This window comes from Chelon labrosus, assembly GCF_963514085.1.
Source record: "Chelon labrosus genome assembly, chromosome: 18".
Classification (NCBI taxonomy): domain Eukaryota; kingdom Metazoa; phylum Chordata; class Actinopteri; order Mugiliformes; family Mugilidae; genus Chelon; species Chelon labrosus.
The window spans coordinates 16,513,764-16,529,285 of NC_140351.1; the positions used below are offsets into that span (position 1 = coordinate 16,513,764).

Below are 15,522 nucleotides of genomic sequence, written 5' to 3' on the forward strand. Positions count from 1 at the left end.
TGTCTGGCACATCCCACTGATGCTCAATTGGACTGAGATCTGGAGATCCCGGGGGCCATGTCAGCACCTTCAACTCACTGTTGTGTTCCTCAAGCCCTTCCTGAACCATCTTTGTGGTAAGTGCATGAATGGCAGGACCTAAGGTCCCCCAGCAGGACATTTCCCAAACAACCACACTGCCTCCACTGGCCTGCCGTCTTCTCTTGTTGCATCCTGGTATCACTTGTTCCGTTGGATCAGACCAGCATTCACTCCCCACGTGCATCAGTGAGCCTTGTCAACTACCACGTCATCGATTCAACACATTTACGTTGTCCACTTTCCCATTTTTCCTGCTTTTAACATCAACATAAAAATGTTCACTTCACCTGTCAGTGGTCATAATATTATGGTTGATCGGTGTATTTGACCAGTCGACTAACTACTGCAGCTTCTGTCCAACAATTTAGACCTGCCAAGTTCAAATAGTTGAATAAAAAAGAAAGTTACAGGTTGTTTCAGATAATTTTAAAATAGAGTTTTTTGAGATATATACATATATAATTTAAGTTATGCAAGGTTCTTGTAACAATGCATAATTAACTAATAATTAACCTCATCATGTCCTCCTGCTCTGTAATCACGTGCGGGCTCCGAGCTGCAGGGTCACGTGGTGTGCTGCCTTCACAGCAGCGTCAGAGAGTCGTCTAGCTGCTGCTGCCGGCGGAGGAGTCCAGTGACGGTGAGCCTCTACTCCGGCAGGTAGGTGCATTTAAACGCTCCTTCTCCTCGGTGCGTTCAGACTAACAAGGAGAGCTATAAATGTTCCTTGATCTGAGTTAATATCACTCTTCAGTGTGACCGCGGAGCCCTTGAAGTCTGTCATTTAGCGGCTTGTGTGTAACTCGTTAGTGATGATTGATACCGACAATAAAGTGTAATGATAATGGATATTAACGATAAGTAGAATCTATTTTTTGGCTTATTAACAGTATAGTAAATAGAAACGGAGCATTTGCTACGTTGCTACTATTTATAAAAATATGTCGTTGTTTTTTTTCTATAAATGCCCCTATATAACATTAAAACATTCTCGTGTGTCCCTGAACGCCCCGTAGGTTGCAAATTCGTAAATATTGTTATATAACTAAAGATTTTCAGACTAAAATTTGAATATTTTTCATTACATATACTCTACAGGTGGATATGACCCCCCTACAGTAGATTTTGGCAGTGTCATGAACAGTATGTGGTAGATATTTTAGGATATTGTGACTGTGCTGATACTAGGCAGGTTCTTAGCTCTTTGATCAGATATCACATCACCCTTGAAATATAGATGTCTAAAGCAAAATATTAAAGTCTTTAGTGATGAAATGTGTTAATAAGTTACTGTTACTACACTAAACATGAATCATTTGAATTAACTGTATATTAATCGAGGTGAAACATCAAACACAAACTCCTTCCCAGCTCTTAAATGTGAATATTTGCTGCTTTTCTCTGTTTTATGTTATTGTATCTTCAATAAATTTGAGTCTGTTAGATAAACCAAACTCATTTTGAAGTCATCCCACTGAGACATTAATTGATTCATTGAAAAATAACACAGATAAATCCAGTTTAATGATGCTAGGATGCAGTCATGTTTCTTTTACCAACCTACTGTCAGCTGAGTGAAAAACATAGCGGCATCGGATGTGTAAACTGAAACTGGTGGTTAAAATGAAATGACGCTGGCTGACGCAGAATCACGTTGGACACTTGGACGTAGTGAGCAGGAGAAACGTGCCGAGGCAGGGAAAGCTATAGCTTTGCACTAATCTTGTGAACAGGATTAACACCTCTTAAAGTCCTGTCATCCCACACCAAGAGACAGAGAGAGACAGAGAGAGAGCGCCAAGGATGAGCACTGGTTGTGCTGGACTTGTATCATGGAGTCATTTTGTAATGTGGTCCAAAAAGGATCTCAAAACAAAGCTTTTAATTAGGTTGTATAAGGAAGAAACTCAGTCAGGTCATGATCAGAAAGGAAACCGGAGGTACAAAACCTTCTAGTAATAGCTTAAGTTCCTCTTGCTCACTTGTTCACCAACTTATGAAGGTGGTCCTTGCTCAGTTGTTTTGGAATTGGAGCTGAAATGATTAGTTGATTCTACCATGAGTCGGTTGACTTAAAGTCTCTAGCAGCACTAAAAACATCTAATGTGTCCAGCTTACCCTGTGACTCTTTGTTTAACAAATGTGCTCATTGAATACATCAGCATAGACACTTTTTAAACCAAATTCTTGATTAGCAAGCCAAAAAAAAAAAATCAACAGATCATTCAAAGCTCTACATTTTTCAGGGTGTTTTGTGTTTTAGTCAGACATGGCACATGTATATACAGAGGCACGCTTTGTAAAGGCGAGCACAAATGCTTACATTTGGGCGCCCAGCGTTACCGAGCACTGTTCAAATACTTAAATATAACATTACATGTGCAACACATGCAGCTAAGGTTGGATTTGTCATTTTGGAAACACGATCAGATTGAGCTCACTCCTTTCTCAGTGAGAAACCGTAGCATCATGCTATTAGCATTTAGAACGCGTTGCTCCAGCGGGTTGGCATGCACGTCATGCTTGAGTCTGTTTATTTGCTGGTTGAGCTTCACCTCAGTGTTTTCCAGGGGGGATTGTTCTGACATGTTGTTTAAACTAATTTATTTTATGACGCCCAACTAATTTACATGTGACTGCCATCACATCAGCTACACTTCTCTTTGCCAAAAACAACCCTTGCTAACAACCAGCTAACTTGTCTTCAGCTGTCTACTTCTTTTGGGTTTATAGGCAGTAAGCAAACCAGCTTGAGCGTGCATTACCGCCGCTTGCTCCCGCTGCAGCTTATAACAGGGATAACCTATTATTGATCAGGGTGGCCCTCTGGTTCACGTCCCTGTTTAAACTGCGTATTCTCATTTCCTCCTTGATACATCCATTTTCCACACACTTTGTCACACCATGCAGCGCAGACCATGTAGAAAGCCGGTAGTCCACAAAGGGAGATGTGGTTGTGCAGCGTTGCCATCGTGCCCTGATGACTCTCATCTGGACACTTCTGCTTTGTCCATTTAAATGAGGCATTGCACTTTCACAGACTACAATGTGCTGTGGTTCACTGAGGGTAAATCCACAGCCTATTAGAGCAACACTGTATCCAGAGTAACACTGCTATCAACTTGTGTAATACACAGCCGCTGCGTTATCATTAATAACCATGGTGGCCTTGGTAATCAAATACTAATCAGTTATTGGATGAATGGTCATTGTTTCTAGTGGACGACTTTTACATCTTATGTCACCAACAAGTCAACTATAGTTTAGTTCCTGGTGATTATCTACCTTCTTAAATAGTAACATTTGCATAATAACATGCTCTGACATGTGTTGATCTGCATCCGTTTTCACATTTTATAGACAAAGCGGTTCAACTCTTATTCCGAGGCATAACTGACAGGTTTCAAGCTGTCCCCTCAAGCTGTTTTGACATGTTTATAAAGAGTTTTGGTGGTGACGCTAACATTGATTATGTAAGCGTTTTAGAGCTAAGGCTTGGGGTAATTTTCCCTCAGACTATTGGTAGAAGGGTCATAGGAGCTGTGGTGCATGGCACAGACCGGGAGCAGAGGGGGGAGAGACGGCCGTAGTTGAGCTTAATGCTGTCGATGTAACATGAAGCCGTTAGGGGGGATATCAGCAAAACAGCAGGACCTGAAGTCCCCCTGGACTCTGGTGAGTTGAGGTGATGTTGACCTTTTTCCTTTTAGTGTTGATTAATTATAACAAAAAGCTGAATAGCTGGGAGAACGTGATTAAATGGTCCCTCTTTTTGGTTTGGAGACTGAATGGTTTCAAAGTCCATTCAGCAAGAATGTGGCTCTGATTTAGTCAGTATAAACTGTTACGGCTGCCACGGTCATTTTTCAGGCCACCACACAAAGATGGAAAGTCCTTGTAAAATATGTCAGACATGCTTCAAAGTGCGTATCTGAAAATATTTTGAGCTCGCATCAAAAATGCTGTTTTGTCAACTGCAGTAATCACAGGTGCTGAGAAAGGTGAGCTCACGTAATGACACTCACATGACAACAAGTGACGTCCTATAGGGATGAAACAAGCTGCATTAAAGACGAGACAAAGTCTAAGGAGTGAACCTGCGTCTTGTTTTAGTAGCTGAAGCCTTGGAAACAGATTTGAGTTCAGCTAACGTGGCTTTGGTTTTCTGTGGCGTGTAGAAAACCAGGAAACACCCAACGGCTTCAGGTTTACAATGAAACGATGTGACATGAAAGTGTAATGTGATACTGGGCAAACACAGATAACCACTCTGATAAACATCACTATGATCAGGTTGAACCAGGTGAACATTCAGTCACTGTTGATTCATTTTATGAGTGATCTCAAATAACACAGTGTTTAACATAAATGTGTAGTAAAGGTTATAAAAGTGGAAGATGATGTTTCTTTCATTCATTATTTACTCAATTTAGACTCCAAGCATAAGCATCCCCCTTTAAGTCACTGGTATTGATTTATACTGGATAGGAGCCATTTTCACGTTACAGATTTCCATGTCCATGTTTGTCCTAAAAAACTTTAAAATTCCTTTGTTTTTTATTGTGAAACCGTGAACTACATGTCTGGTGTCACATGATATGTTGCTAACACCAACACAGCTGTCACCCAGGCACAACTTCCTACCTTTCTTTCTTTGTTTCTTTCTGTCTTTCTTTAGCAGCTGCAGGCAGCTTGTGAAAAGAAATAAGTTTTATTCGTGAAGAGTTTTACAACAAACATTAACTTTAACTGATAGATGTTTTATGTGTTATTAATGGCATAATTCAAATGGGATCAAAAGTGATTTGTCTTTTGCCATTGATTAAACTACATAATTTTCATTGTGGTTCACTGGAAGGGGTGGATTTCACCTCTCTATTGTCATTATACAAACAATAATCTAAGACGACTGGTTGGGCTGCCTTTAATGGGGAAATTCTATTCTCCAGAAATAAAGAATAAAAAAAAATAAAAATCCCCTTAGCTAGCATCTAAACCTGCTCTAAATTATGGAGAATATCAATAGTAGTCTAACATGTGCTGTGGTGGAAATTTTAAATTTTAAAAACGTCTTTCTAAACCAATCAATATGGAGCTACCCATGCTAATGTGGTGCTACCTAACAAGATCTCCCATAACTGTACAGGACAGCCTTGTCGTTAACACTCAGTAAAACGTATTGACTTGTATGTTTCTAAAGAGCCACAGTAGCAGGTTATATTCAACCAAACAGGGTTAATTGTTTTTTTGCGTTCCTCATGGAGACACACTGTCCTCTCTGCTCTGCAGTCTTGTTGCTGCAGTCGAGGCCCAGATTAAGACTCGTTCAGCTCAGGACTCTTTTGAGGAAAATGGGACAGAGCCACTGTGTTTAGGGACTGGCTTGCATTTCAGACTATTCTGAACAACAGCAGCCTGACCACAGGGACAGTGGCCTGAAAAAATGACAACATGATTTTATTCTGCTGTTAACTCAGAAAAGATTAGAATCCAAACTTGATTTATAAATTGCAAAAAGTCATTATATGTGAACTAATTAACGTTTTTGGGTTTTTTTTCTGACAGGTGGACACCATGAACTATGTGGGGCAGCTGGCGGGCCAGGTGCTGGTGACGGTAAAGGAGCTGTACAAAGGAATCAATCAGGCCACTTTGTCAGGCTGCATCGACGTGATTGTGATCCAACAGCCTAATGGCACGTTTCAGTGCTCCCCTTTCCACGTCCGGTTTGGAAAACTGGGGGTGCTGCGCTCCAGGGAGAAAGTGGTGAGTGTAACAACAGAGTGCTGAGGCTACGCACTTGTGTCTGTGATAATGACGTCTTGTCATGTGAGGTTCTATTTTCTTTTTAACGCTAATATTTGGAGAAAAATGTGTATTCTGAGGCAGATATTGTCATGTTCTGCCCTGTATATAATGTTACAATGGCTGATGTTCATAGAAAACATAAGTTATGTGGTATACATATGCAAAAATAATCACAGACTGCTATGAATGTTGCCAATGAGAAGAAACTGGGCTTTTAGGCGGGGAGACTTAATGAGACAGGTGCTAAAACTTCTTGTTTCAGATACTGCATAGATAGATAAACTGTGACTCATGAAAAGCTACTCTAAAGTAGTCCCTGACTAAAAATCTAGAAACATGATCTATTCTATCAAAACATGAGGTTGAACCAAACATTTCAGAGTGGTAACAGGGAGCAGCACAGTAGATTTCCTGTTTTTCTAATAGCCCTCTGCTTCTCTCCTTCACTCTCAAGCACTTAACCATCCAATCCACTCTCTGCTTCCCACAAGTGGAGATTGCTCAGTCTCTCTATTTATAGACGGAGGACTGAGATAGAAAGACTAATGCTCCGTTCAGCCTCTTACTCTTACTCTTACAGAACAGTTGTATAGGTTGTTGACAAACAGATGAGCCAGACAGTGCAGGAAGTAGTCTGAGGTTGACAGAAGTGTTGACGACAGTGGTTCCTATAAGTCATGTGATTTACAGGCAAAGCATTTTCGTCACTGTAGAGATACAAAGCAGTCTTATCTCACCCTCACATCAGATCACGCTGATAGCTTTAAGTGAACCTTTCAGACAGTTTCAAGATGCAGTTTAATGAGTACAACACTGTAAATTGTTGACCTCTTTCAGCAACCTAATTCCACCCAGTCAGTCAAGTTTGAGCCTGTTTGTTTCATTCATGCTCAGAAGCCAAACGGTTTTCTCTGCGGCACATATACATATTGTGCTTTTCTGTTAAGCCTTATTAGTCCTTGTGAGGCCATTCGAGGAGAATATGGTGACCTATAAACGCAGTGTAGCACTGTGAACAATGTGTACAACCTTCCTAAATTTCTTGTTTAACTCAACAGATTGATATAGAGATCAATGGAGAACCTGTGGAGCTACACATGAAGCTTGGAGACAATGGAGAGGCCTTTTTTGTCCAGGAGACAGAGCAGCACAATGTGAGTTTTGTACACTTGAAGATGAAAATAAAGATGAATTTGATTAATCGCCAAGTCTTAATTTGCTGCATTTATCAATTTACCTCCCCAGGAGATTGTTCCCGCACATCTGGTGACCTCACCCATCCCCACCGAAGAAGCTTTGTTGAGAAGCAGAGAGCCCAGATCCACAGTGGAGATCTGTCAACCTCTCAGTCTAGAAGACCCGGCCTCTGGAAACCCGCAGCTTTGCTCCAACTCAGCCGGCAAGAAGAAGAAGAGGCGCAAGAGGAAGCACAAAGCAGAGCCACGCAAGGAGGAACAGGCAGCATTAGTAGGTGGGGAGCTGGAGCTGTGTGAGCTCAGTTCAGATGAGGATCAAACTGCACACAATGGACGGTGGGTAGATTGTTCAATGTGAATGTGTAGTTCACGGTAACTGCGGTGTTAATTCAGTTGTTTCCTGTCACTAGAGCATCTCTGCTGTCTACAGTGAAGGACAACAAGGACCACAGGCAACATTCCCCGCTTGCCAACCTCGAATGGGACAGCTACCCTTTCTCTGATGGAGACTGGGCGCCCTGCACTACGTACGGCCCTCCCAGTCTGTCCATTCAAATATTTACATAGTTCAAACAAGCAGACATCAAAACAGACACGGCTCAGTAAAACCAATCACTCCCACAAAGTCCTTAGAGCTGACTCAGTGGAAATGTGTTTTTTTTGCTTACATCAGGGATCTACCCGAGCCCACGTCGCCGAAGAGTGACTCGGAGCTGATGGTGAAGCCGACAGAGAGCATGCTCAGAGCCGACTCTCACATGCAGTGGACATGGGGGGAGTTTCCAGAATCCACCAGGGTACGGCACATAAAATTATACTTGTGAGATTCATAAGATCAATCTAGTTTGCATCCTTTATGATATAAAGAAATAACATTTTTGAAATGTTATATATGCATATTTTCAGGTCAACAGGAAGGACAAATCAGAGCCACAGACGCTGACCATCACTCCCTCAGAGAACACGCATTTCAGGGTTATTTTGAGCTCAGAAGCCATGGAGGACGAGTCAAGAGGACGACAGACGCCGACAGATCCCGTTTGCAGTATTGTAAAACCAGAACCTCGGACCATCAAACCCGATCAGTGCAGCTCCGGACCGCAGCCGCCTGAAGCCACGTCACATGATACAAACATAACTGAGCCCAAGCCAGGCCTTTCAGATTTAATGTCAGGCAGCTTTACTACCGAGCCGTGTCCCAGTAACTCTGACCTCAGCACAAAAAATGTACGCAAGGCCAGGTGGACTTCTTCACCGCCAAGCCGCAGGGACAGTGGCTCCGCCGCCAGAGGGGGTAGCATCGAGGCTGGAGACTCTGCAGCCGTTTGTCCTGATACAAGAGCCTCCACAGTCACCGACTCACCCAAAGAGAGGAGGGGTAATGTCCTTTTTACCTTAGCCTGAAAACATCTTTTGGTATGACGTGCTCTTTACTGAAGAAACTTTCAAGAAAAGTGGAACAGGAGGAGATACTTCTGAGAAAATAGCTGCCAGTTTCATACACAGATACTCTTGTGAGAATCAATGCTTTAGAATAAGGATAAAGCTTCTTAAGAAAAGAAATAAGGATACTGTTTTTAATGGGTTGTTCTTCTGTTTCATCTGGTTATGCATAGGACGATCTTTCTCCATATTTGTGTCTGTGATGGTGACTACAACCAGTTTAAATGTAAATGAATGTTAACAGGAAGGATGTGGTTTCCTTTCAGGCCTGAGAACAAGCGTCTAGGGCTGCTCTGCATTCACATGCAAAAGTGAAAATGAAAAGGAAGTGTACAAAAAAATACCACAAAGGTAGCAATTATTTAAATAGACGTCACTTGTTTTCCTGTCGTTGAAGGAGTGAGGAAGAGGAGCCAACATCAGGGGCCTGAAGATATTTACCTGGAAGACCTGAATGTACTTGAACCTGATGTCGCTGCTCGGTACTTCCCAAAAAGGTACAAATCTGGGAATCCTTTCAGAGTAAAGTCCGGTTTTCTCAATTAGGATGACTTAATAATGTAGATGACAAAACATTTATTCATTCATGGCCAGCACTATGTAGCCTATAGCCCTGTTTGTAAATGGAGCCTCTGAAGTAGTGAAAATAACTGGAATAATTGTGTAAATCAGATAAATATGCCTTTAAAAAATCACACTGTGATTCTAGTGTCTGAAGCTGAACTCTGCCTGTGTTTCAGTGAGTCTGAGCAGGTTCCTAAACACTGGGTGGAGGCGGGACATAGCTCCGGGTCCCAGTCGCCCCAGTCAGTGGGCAGCGCAGCAGCAGATAGTGGCACAGAGTGTCTGTCCGACTCTGCTGGTGACCTGCCCGACGTCACACTGTCGCTGTGTGGAGGCGTTGGCGAGAACTCAGAGATCTCTAAAGGTAATTCATTATCTCTGTTATCAGCTATTATTGAAACAAATGCTGCTCAAACATTCCTCTTCAAATACCAGTGGTTGCATTTTTCCTTCTATAAACCAAACAAAAGATGAAGGTTATATTGCACCTTTATATTGCAGGTCAAGCTTTTGTGTTTGTTTTCTTGCAGAGAAATTCCTGGAGCACATCATCACATACAACGAATTTGCAGAGAATCCAGCAATCATTGACAATCCCAATTTGGTGGTGAAAATAGCCAACAGGTGCAGTCACTCATCACAACTGTACTGATGTAAGATGCAACAATATGCGCATTGAAGTTAAAGAAACTTTTTTTTTTTCTTCCAGGTATTACAACTGGACACTGGCAGCACCGTTGGTACTCTGTATGCAAGCTTTCCAGAAGAACCTGCCAAAGGTATCCTCTTGTCTAACGTGAACAGAGTGAGCAGCTTATATACTGTACATACTTTGAGTCTACTGTATAAATACACAAATCTGTTATTTGAATGGCAGGCTACAGAGGAAGCCTGGGTGAAGGAGAGAATGCCAAAAAAGTCTGGACGCTGGTGGTTCTGGAGAAAGAGCAGCACAAAGCAGGTTGTGACTCTGAACAAACAATAACTTCCATCTTTAAAGTATAGTAGAGGCTCAAGGGACTCCGAATACAGTTTGAGTAACTTTGCATTGTAAATGAGTCTCGACAGATGAGGAACAGGTTTCATAAACTCATCAGTAAACATTATGTGTCTGTTTTGCATCACACCCTCTTATGAAAGACGCTTTCTGCCACATCGCTTACACTTTTCACGTTTTTATTTCCAGATAATTTCGTCAAATCTCACACGACTAACAAATGTTTCTTCCTCTTTTAAGCTGTCATCAGAGACCAAGTTAGAGAGACAGGAGTCTCTGACCAGAGAGAGCCCTGCCCTCCACCAGGCCCCAGAAACACAGTGAGTCAGCAGCAATGCTCTGGTTTCCTCACAACACCACAGTCACACACTAACGCAAGCAGTGTTGGGTAAACACGTCTCCCACAGGGCGGATTAGCATGTTAGTCATTGAGCTGTGCTGTCATCTTATGAATTATACATTTAAAACTCAAAAAAAAAAATCATTAAATATTATTTCAACCAGAAGATTCTAGTTTTAATTGTTAAATTGAGTTTTAGTGCAAATGAAAATGTCAAAAGCAAAGAAACATCTTTCAGATAAGTAGCTCTGCTGCCCCCTTGTGACTGTAAATGACTCTGCATGCTTTTTATTTACTCTGAATTTTGAACATTATTTAGTATAAATGTACTTATTTTGATACTGATTTGTCAAAAACACTGACCTCTTCCTGTTCAAATACACTGTTTGCTCAGTAACTCTAGTTTGCAGACTCTACCTTCAGACTATATTCTCCGTTCTGCAGGCAGAAAGCAGCAGAGTGGTCCAGCGATGATGAAACTAAAGAGCTGAACTCCGCAGCACCTGCTCTGACACCCACTGAGCGTGTGCAGACGGAAGGCCCAGCACCGGCCGCGTGCTACTCTTACAAGAAATCCCTCCGCCTGTCGTCCGACCAGATTGTAAGACCACTGGGCGTTAACGTTAGATAGATGCTGGGTTGGTGGGACAGAAACAGACTCATCATCCGAAGGCTTTCTTATATTCTATCTTTCTAAAACTGCAGGATGGCTGTTAGGAATTAAAAGCCAGGCTAAAGTACGAATGTTGCTGGGAATGTGTCCAGGCCACTCTTGCTTCTTCAAAAGAAAAGTCAAAAACCAGTGACCAGCTCGTCACGAAGTTTAGTGAACAAATTCAGAATGCTCGTTTTCAACTATCTCTGTGGTTTTGTCTCAGGATATAAAGTACTCTGTAATTTAAAAGTGTTTTTGCCATGAAATTCCCTCGGTATGTTGTAATGCTGAGTGCTATTAATCCTCAATCCTCAAGTGGGCTCTAGATTATGTTAGGGTGTCTGCGGCCTGTATGTAGATCAAAGTGCTATGTGATTTCTGACTCCGTGAGACTCATCCTTCATTAAAATATTAGTTTAAATGAACCACAGTCATCTTGTGTCTCGTGCAGGCCAGCCTGAAGCTGAGGGAGGGGCCAAACGCCGTCACCTTCAGCATCACCACTCAGTACCAGGGAACGTGCCGCTGCGAGGGCACCATCTACCTGTGGAACTGGGACGACAAGGTCATCATCTCCGACATCGACGGCACCATCACCAAGTATGGAAAATATGCACCCCTCTTCTTTAACCTGGGTTTGTTTTGACGGTGTAAATGTACATGTAATAGCGTTAAACTGCTCTCTACAGGATGTTCCCTTCAGAGTGTTACTGTCGGAATAGCCTATTTATTCCCAGAACGATACTTATAGAGTGTGACCTGAAACGTTTTGGCAGCGCATCGCTTATATAATCAGCTACAGCATGCTAGCAAGGTTAGCGCTGAAAGCAGAGCAGACGCTACACAAGTTCACTCCTCTTTTACTTTGTGTGAATTTACACTACACACACACATTTCAATTGGCCTTCTCTGCTCGCACTGTGAGAGTCGATCAGCAAGTCAGTGTGTGGAGGTCAGACTGAATAAGAGAATAGAAGCTGAGCCTACTCTTTAATCCTGCGCAGACAACATGGCTGCGTCCTAAGTTAATTCTAAATATGCTGCACTTATTTATGGAGCTGTATACTGGGAAAGTGATTAAATTTAGCCTGGCACTGGCGCACTCACCATTTGGATTTCACTGTGGGGCGTGTTCCAACCGATACAGAGGAAAAACATACTTGCACGCAATTGGATAGTCCTACAACCAATCAGAGCAACAAATGAAGTGACATACCCTTCTCAACAGATACCTCCATCGCTGTTTACTGTCCTTTAAAGTTATTACGCTGTTTCAGATGCAATAGCTTCTCTGTTGGCAGCCATATTGTTGTAAACAAAATCACCTCCGTGGTGCTCAGATGACAGCTACGTCACCGTTACTCCTCCTGTCCATCACCACAAAAAGCCCGCCCGAATGATTTGATTGGCCCGACAGATCTTCACCTGGAGTAACTGGGAAATTACTTCACTGAAAGTAATTGAATGGGGGAACTTTGGTCTGGCTGTCAGTGTCAGTGCCAATAAATAACTGCTTATATTTGTGTCATTATTTAGATTGTCTCTATGACAATGTGCAGGAATTGAGTGGGCGGCTGTTTGATTTGTGATATGAAGAAGCCGCTTGTATGAGTGGTGAAACGTTTTCAAGGAAACTCAAAACAAGTCCAGTACTAACAGTACATCTTCATCGCTCGTATTGTCTCCACAGATCAGATGTGTTCGGTCAGATCCTGCCTCAGCTTGGTAAAGACTGGACTCACCAGGGGATCGCTAAGCTTTACCACTCAGTTCACGAGTAAGACACAAATGACTCCGTAATCACATTCTGTTTGTTGTCAAAGACAAACAGCTAGAGTGTTAACCAGCGATTATCTCAACCACCGCAGGAACGGTTACAAGTTCCTGTACTGTTCAGCCCGAGCGATCGGCATGGCTGACATGACTCGGGGGTATTTGCACAGGGTGAACGACAGAGGGACTCTGCTGCCTCAGGGGCCCCTCATGCTCTCCCCAAGTAGCCTCTTCTCGGCCTTCCACCGGTAAGAAACCCTCCTCTTCTTCTTCTTCTTATTGCTCTGCTTTTTTTTTTTACTGTTGTGGATGATACACAATTAATCTGAGCTTCATTATAGGATGTGAGTAATAGATGTTTATCAACCTCAAAGACCTCAGCATACACGGAGCTCTAGCAGAAAATTACAGTGGAGATAAAACGGAAACAGAAAGACATCACCGCGGAAATTATAGTGACTTCGCTTGGCTTTAGATAAAGTGTTATTTCAACAGTGGTCACACTTTATAGTAGCTGAAGATGAGAACTTTTACTTTACATTGCATTCTTAAAGCTATATATATAAAAAAAAACAGCTAATTTAAATCCCTTTGTTTTTATTTTTATTAGAGAGGTCATAGAAAAGAAGCCTGAGAAGTTCAAGATCGAATGCCTCACAGACATTAAGAACCTGTTTCACCCAAACACACATCCCTTCTACGCCGCCTTTGGAAACAGAGAAAGTGTGAGTGGAACATTTTGAGTTTTTTTCTTTTAGTATTTAATCACTGGTTAAATAAAGGGTAATGATTGTTTTCTCTGTACATCAGGATGTGTTTGCCTACAAGCAAGTGGGTGTTCCTATGTGCCGGATATTCACTGTGAACCCCAGAGGGGAGCTGATCCTGGAACAGGCCAAAGGCAATAAAACATCGTAAGTAGCAAACCGTCACTGGAGTCTTTGTTTCCCTCGGACAAAATCTTGATGTTTTATTTCCATCACTGCTGGCGTTTCTTATATTTGGCAGATACAGCCGGCTGAGCGAGCTGGTGGAGCACGTTTTTCCTTTGCGAAACACGCAGCACAGCGCCACCTTCAGCTGCCCGGAGTTCAGCTCCTTCAGTTACTGGAGACAACCGATTCCTGAGGTCTGCTTTGAGGAGATGCTGTAACTCAAACTTTTTCAAATCCTTATTTGAAATTAACTTGGAGCAGTAGTTTCTTTCATGATTATATGCACTGGTTTGTCTGAATCTTTGTCACTTTATGGATAGTTTGATATCAACACGTTCTGCTGTAGTGGAAAATCTTGGGATATACGGTATATATACTGTATACATACACCGATCAGCCACAACATTATGACCACTGACAAGAGAAGTAAATAACACTGACCATCTTAAGATACCAATGTTCTGCTGGGAAACTTTTGGACCTCGCATTTGTGTGGATGTTACTTAGACATGTACCACCCACCTAGACCAGACCAGACACCCCCACCACATAGCAATGACACTCCTTGATGGCAGCAGCCATCCCCAGCAGGATGCAGCCTGGCACAGGAACACACACAAAAATGGTTTAGGAACAACTAAAAAAACATAAAGAACAGCACAAGGTGTTGACCTGGCCTCCAAATTCACTAGATCCCAAACTGATCAAGTATCTGTGGGATGATCCACAGAGGCCCCTCCCTCAACCTATAGGACCTAAAGGCCCCCACTAACAACATTCTGTTACCAGACACCACAGGACACCCTCAGAAGGCCCATGTCCGTTCTCTGATGAGTCACAACTGTTTTGGAGACACAAGGGAGACCTACACAATATTAGGAAGATGGTCATAATGTTATGCCTGATCGGTGTACATATAGTCCATATTTTTGAATGCACAACATCCCTTCATGGAGTAATGTTTGTGTTTGAGCTACACAGAACAGAGTTGAAGACTTGAGTGGGACACAGCTGCTGTCGTTTTTGTAACAATACATAATGAGCAGAGGATGCCTATGAACTTATTCAGGCAGTGCAGGCGGAGAAACATAAAGACTGATTGTAGTGCTGCTTTGCTGCCTCACAAACAAACATGGTGTATTTAGAAGAGCTGTGTAGCCGTCTCTTTAAGGCCTTATACGTTCTATAATACTCATATTTAATGTATTTTGCTCCAAAGATGAAGGAATTTGCACTAAGAAGAAATACGACATGATTTGCTCAAATTGCAGAATCAACTTTCTGAAAGGTAGATACATACTGCTGCTATTCGGTAATAGTATTTTTTAAAGATGTAGTTGAATCTATTTTTGATGACGTCTGAATCCTTGCTGGTCAGGTTGTGTGAACTGCAGCGCGTTCATGTCACGCCTCTGGTTTTTTGTTTGTGTTCTTTTCATGCTCAGTAATAGCCGTCGGTAAAATTCTTTCCGTGAAAGTGTCGAACTCTCGTGTGACGAGAACACACCCGTATTTCCACAGTTTTATGAAGTTAATGTTCACTTTTAAATGAAGAACCTTTGCTGCTGCTCTTTTCTGTAGATTGTCGTGATTCAGTTACACTGAGATGTAACAATGGAGGAAAGAACTGTTTTGATAAATCCAGCTGTCGTTTGTATAGGGTCAGAACTGTAGATGTGCTGTACATATATATTTAATGTATGAATAGTATTGTAATGATATACACTTAA

General features: G+C 42.1%; 1 protein-coding gene across 1 annotated transcript; it reads left to right on the top strand.

Moving 5' to 3' along the window:
- The first annotated feature begins 5,199 nt into the window (after window positions 1-5,199).
- On the top strand, window positions 5,200-15,476 carry LOC311503460 (phosphatidate phosphatase LPIN2-like). The gene is made up of 19 exons (XM_084566186.1): window positions 5,200-5,847; window positions 6,948-7,043; window positions 7,135-7,421; window positions 7,496-7,612; window positions 7,759-7,882; window positions 7,992-8,463; window positions 8,926-9,025; window positions 9,269-9,456; window positions 9,623-9,716; window positions 9,802-9,871; window positions 9,970-10,053; window positions 10,330-10,409; window positions 10,874-11,030; window positions 11,536-11,684; window positions 12,775-12,861; window positions 12,953-13,105; window positions 13,468-13,582; window positions 13,668-13,771; window positions 13,866-15,476. Exons 1-19 carry the CDS (start codon window positions 5,656-5,658, stop codon window positions 14,008-14,010), a joined length of 2,814 nt encoding a protein of 937 aa, XP_084422312.1. The 5' UTR covers window positions 5,200-5,655; the 3' UTR covers window positions 14,011-15,476.
- The last annotated feature ends 46 nt before the right edge of the window (window positions 15,477-15,522 follow it).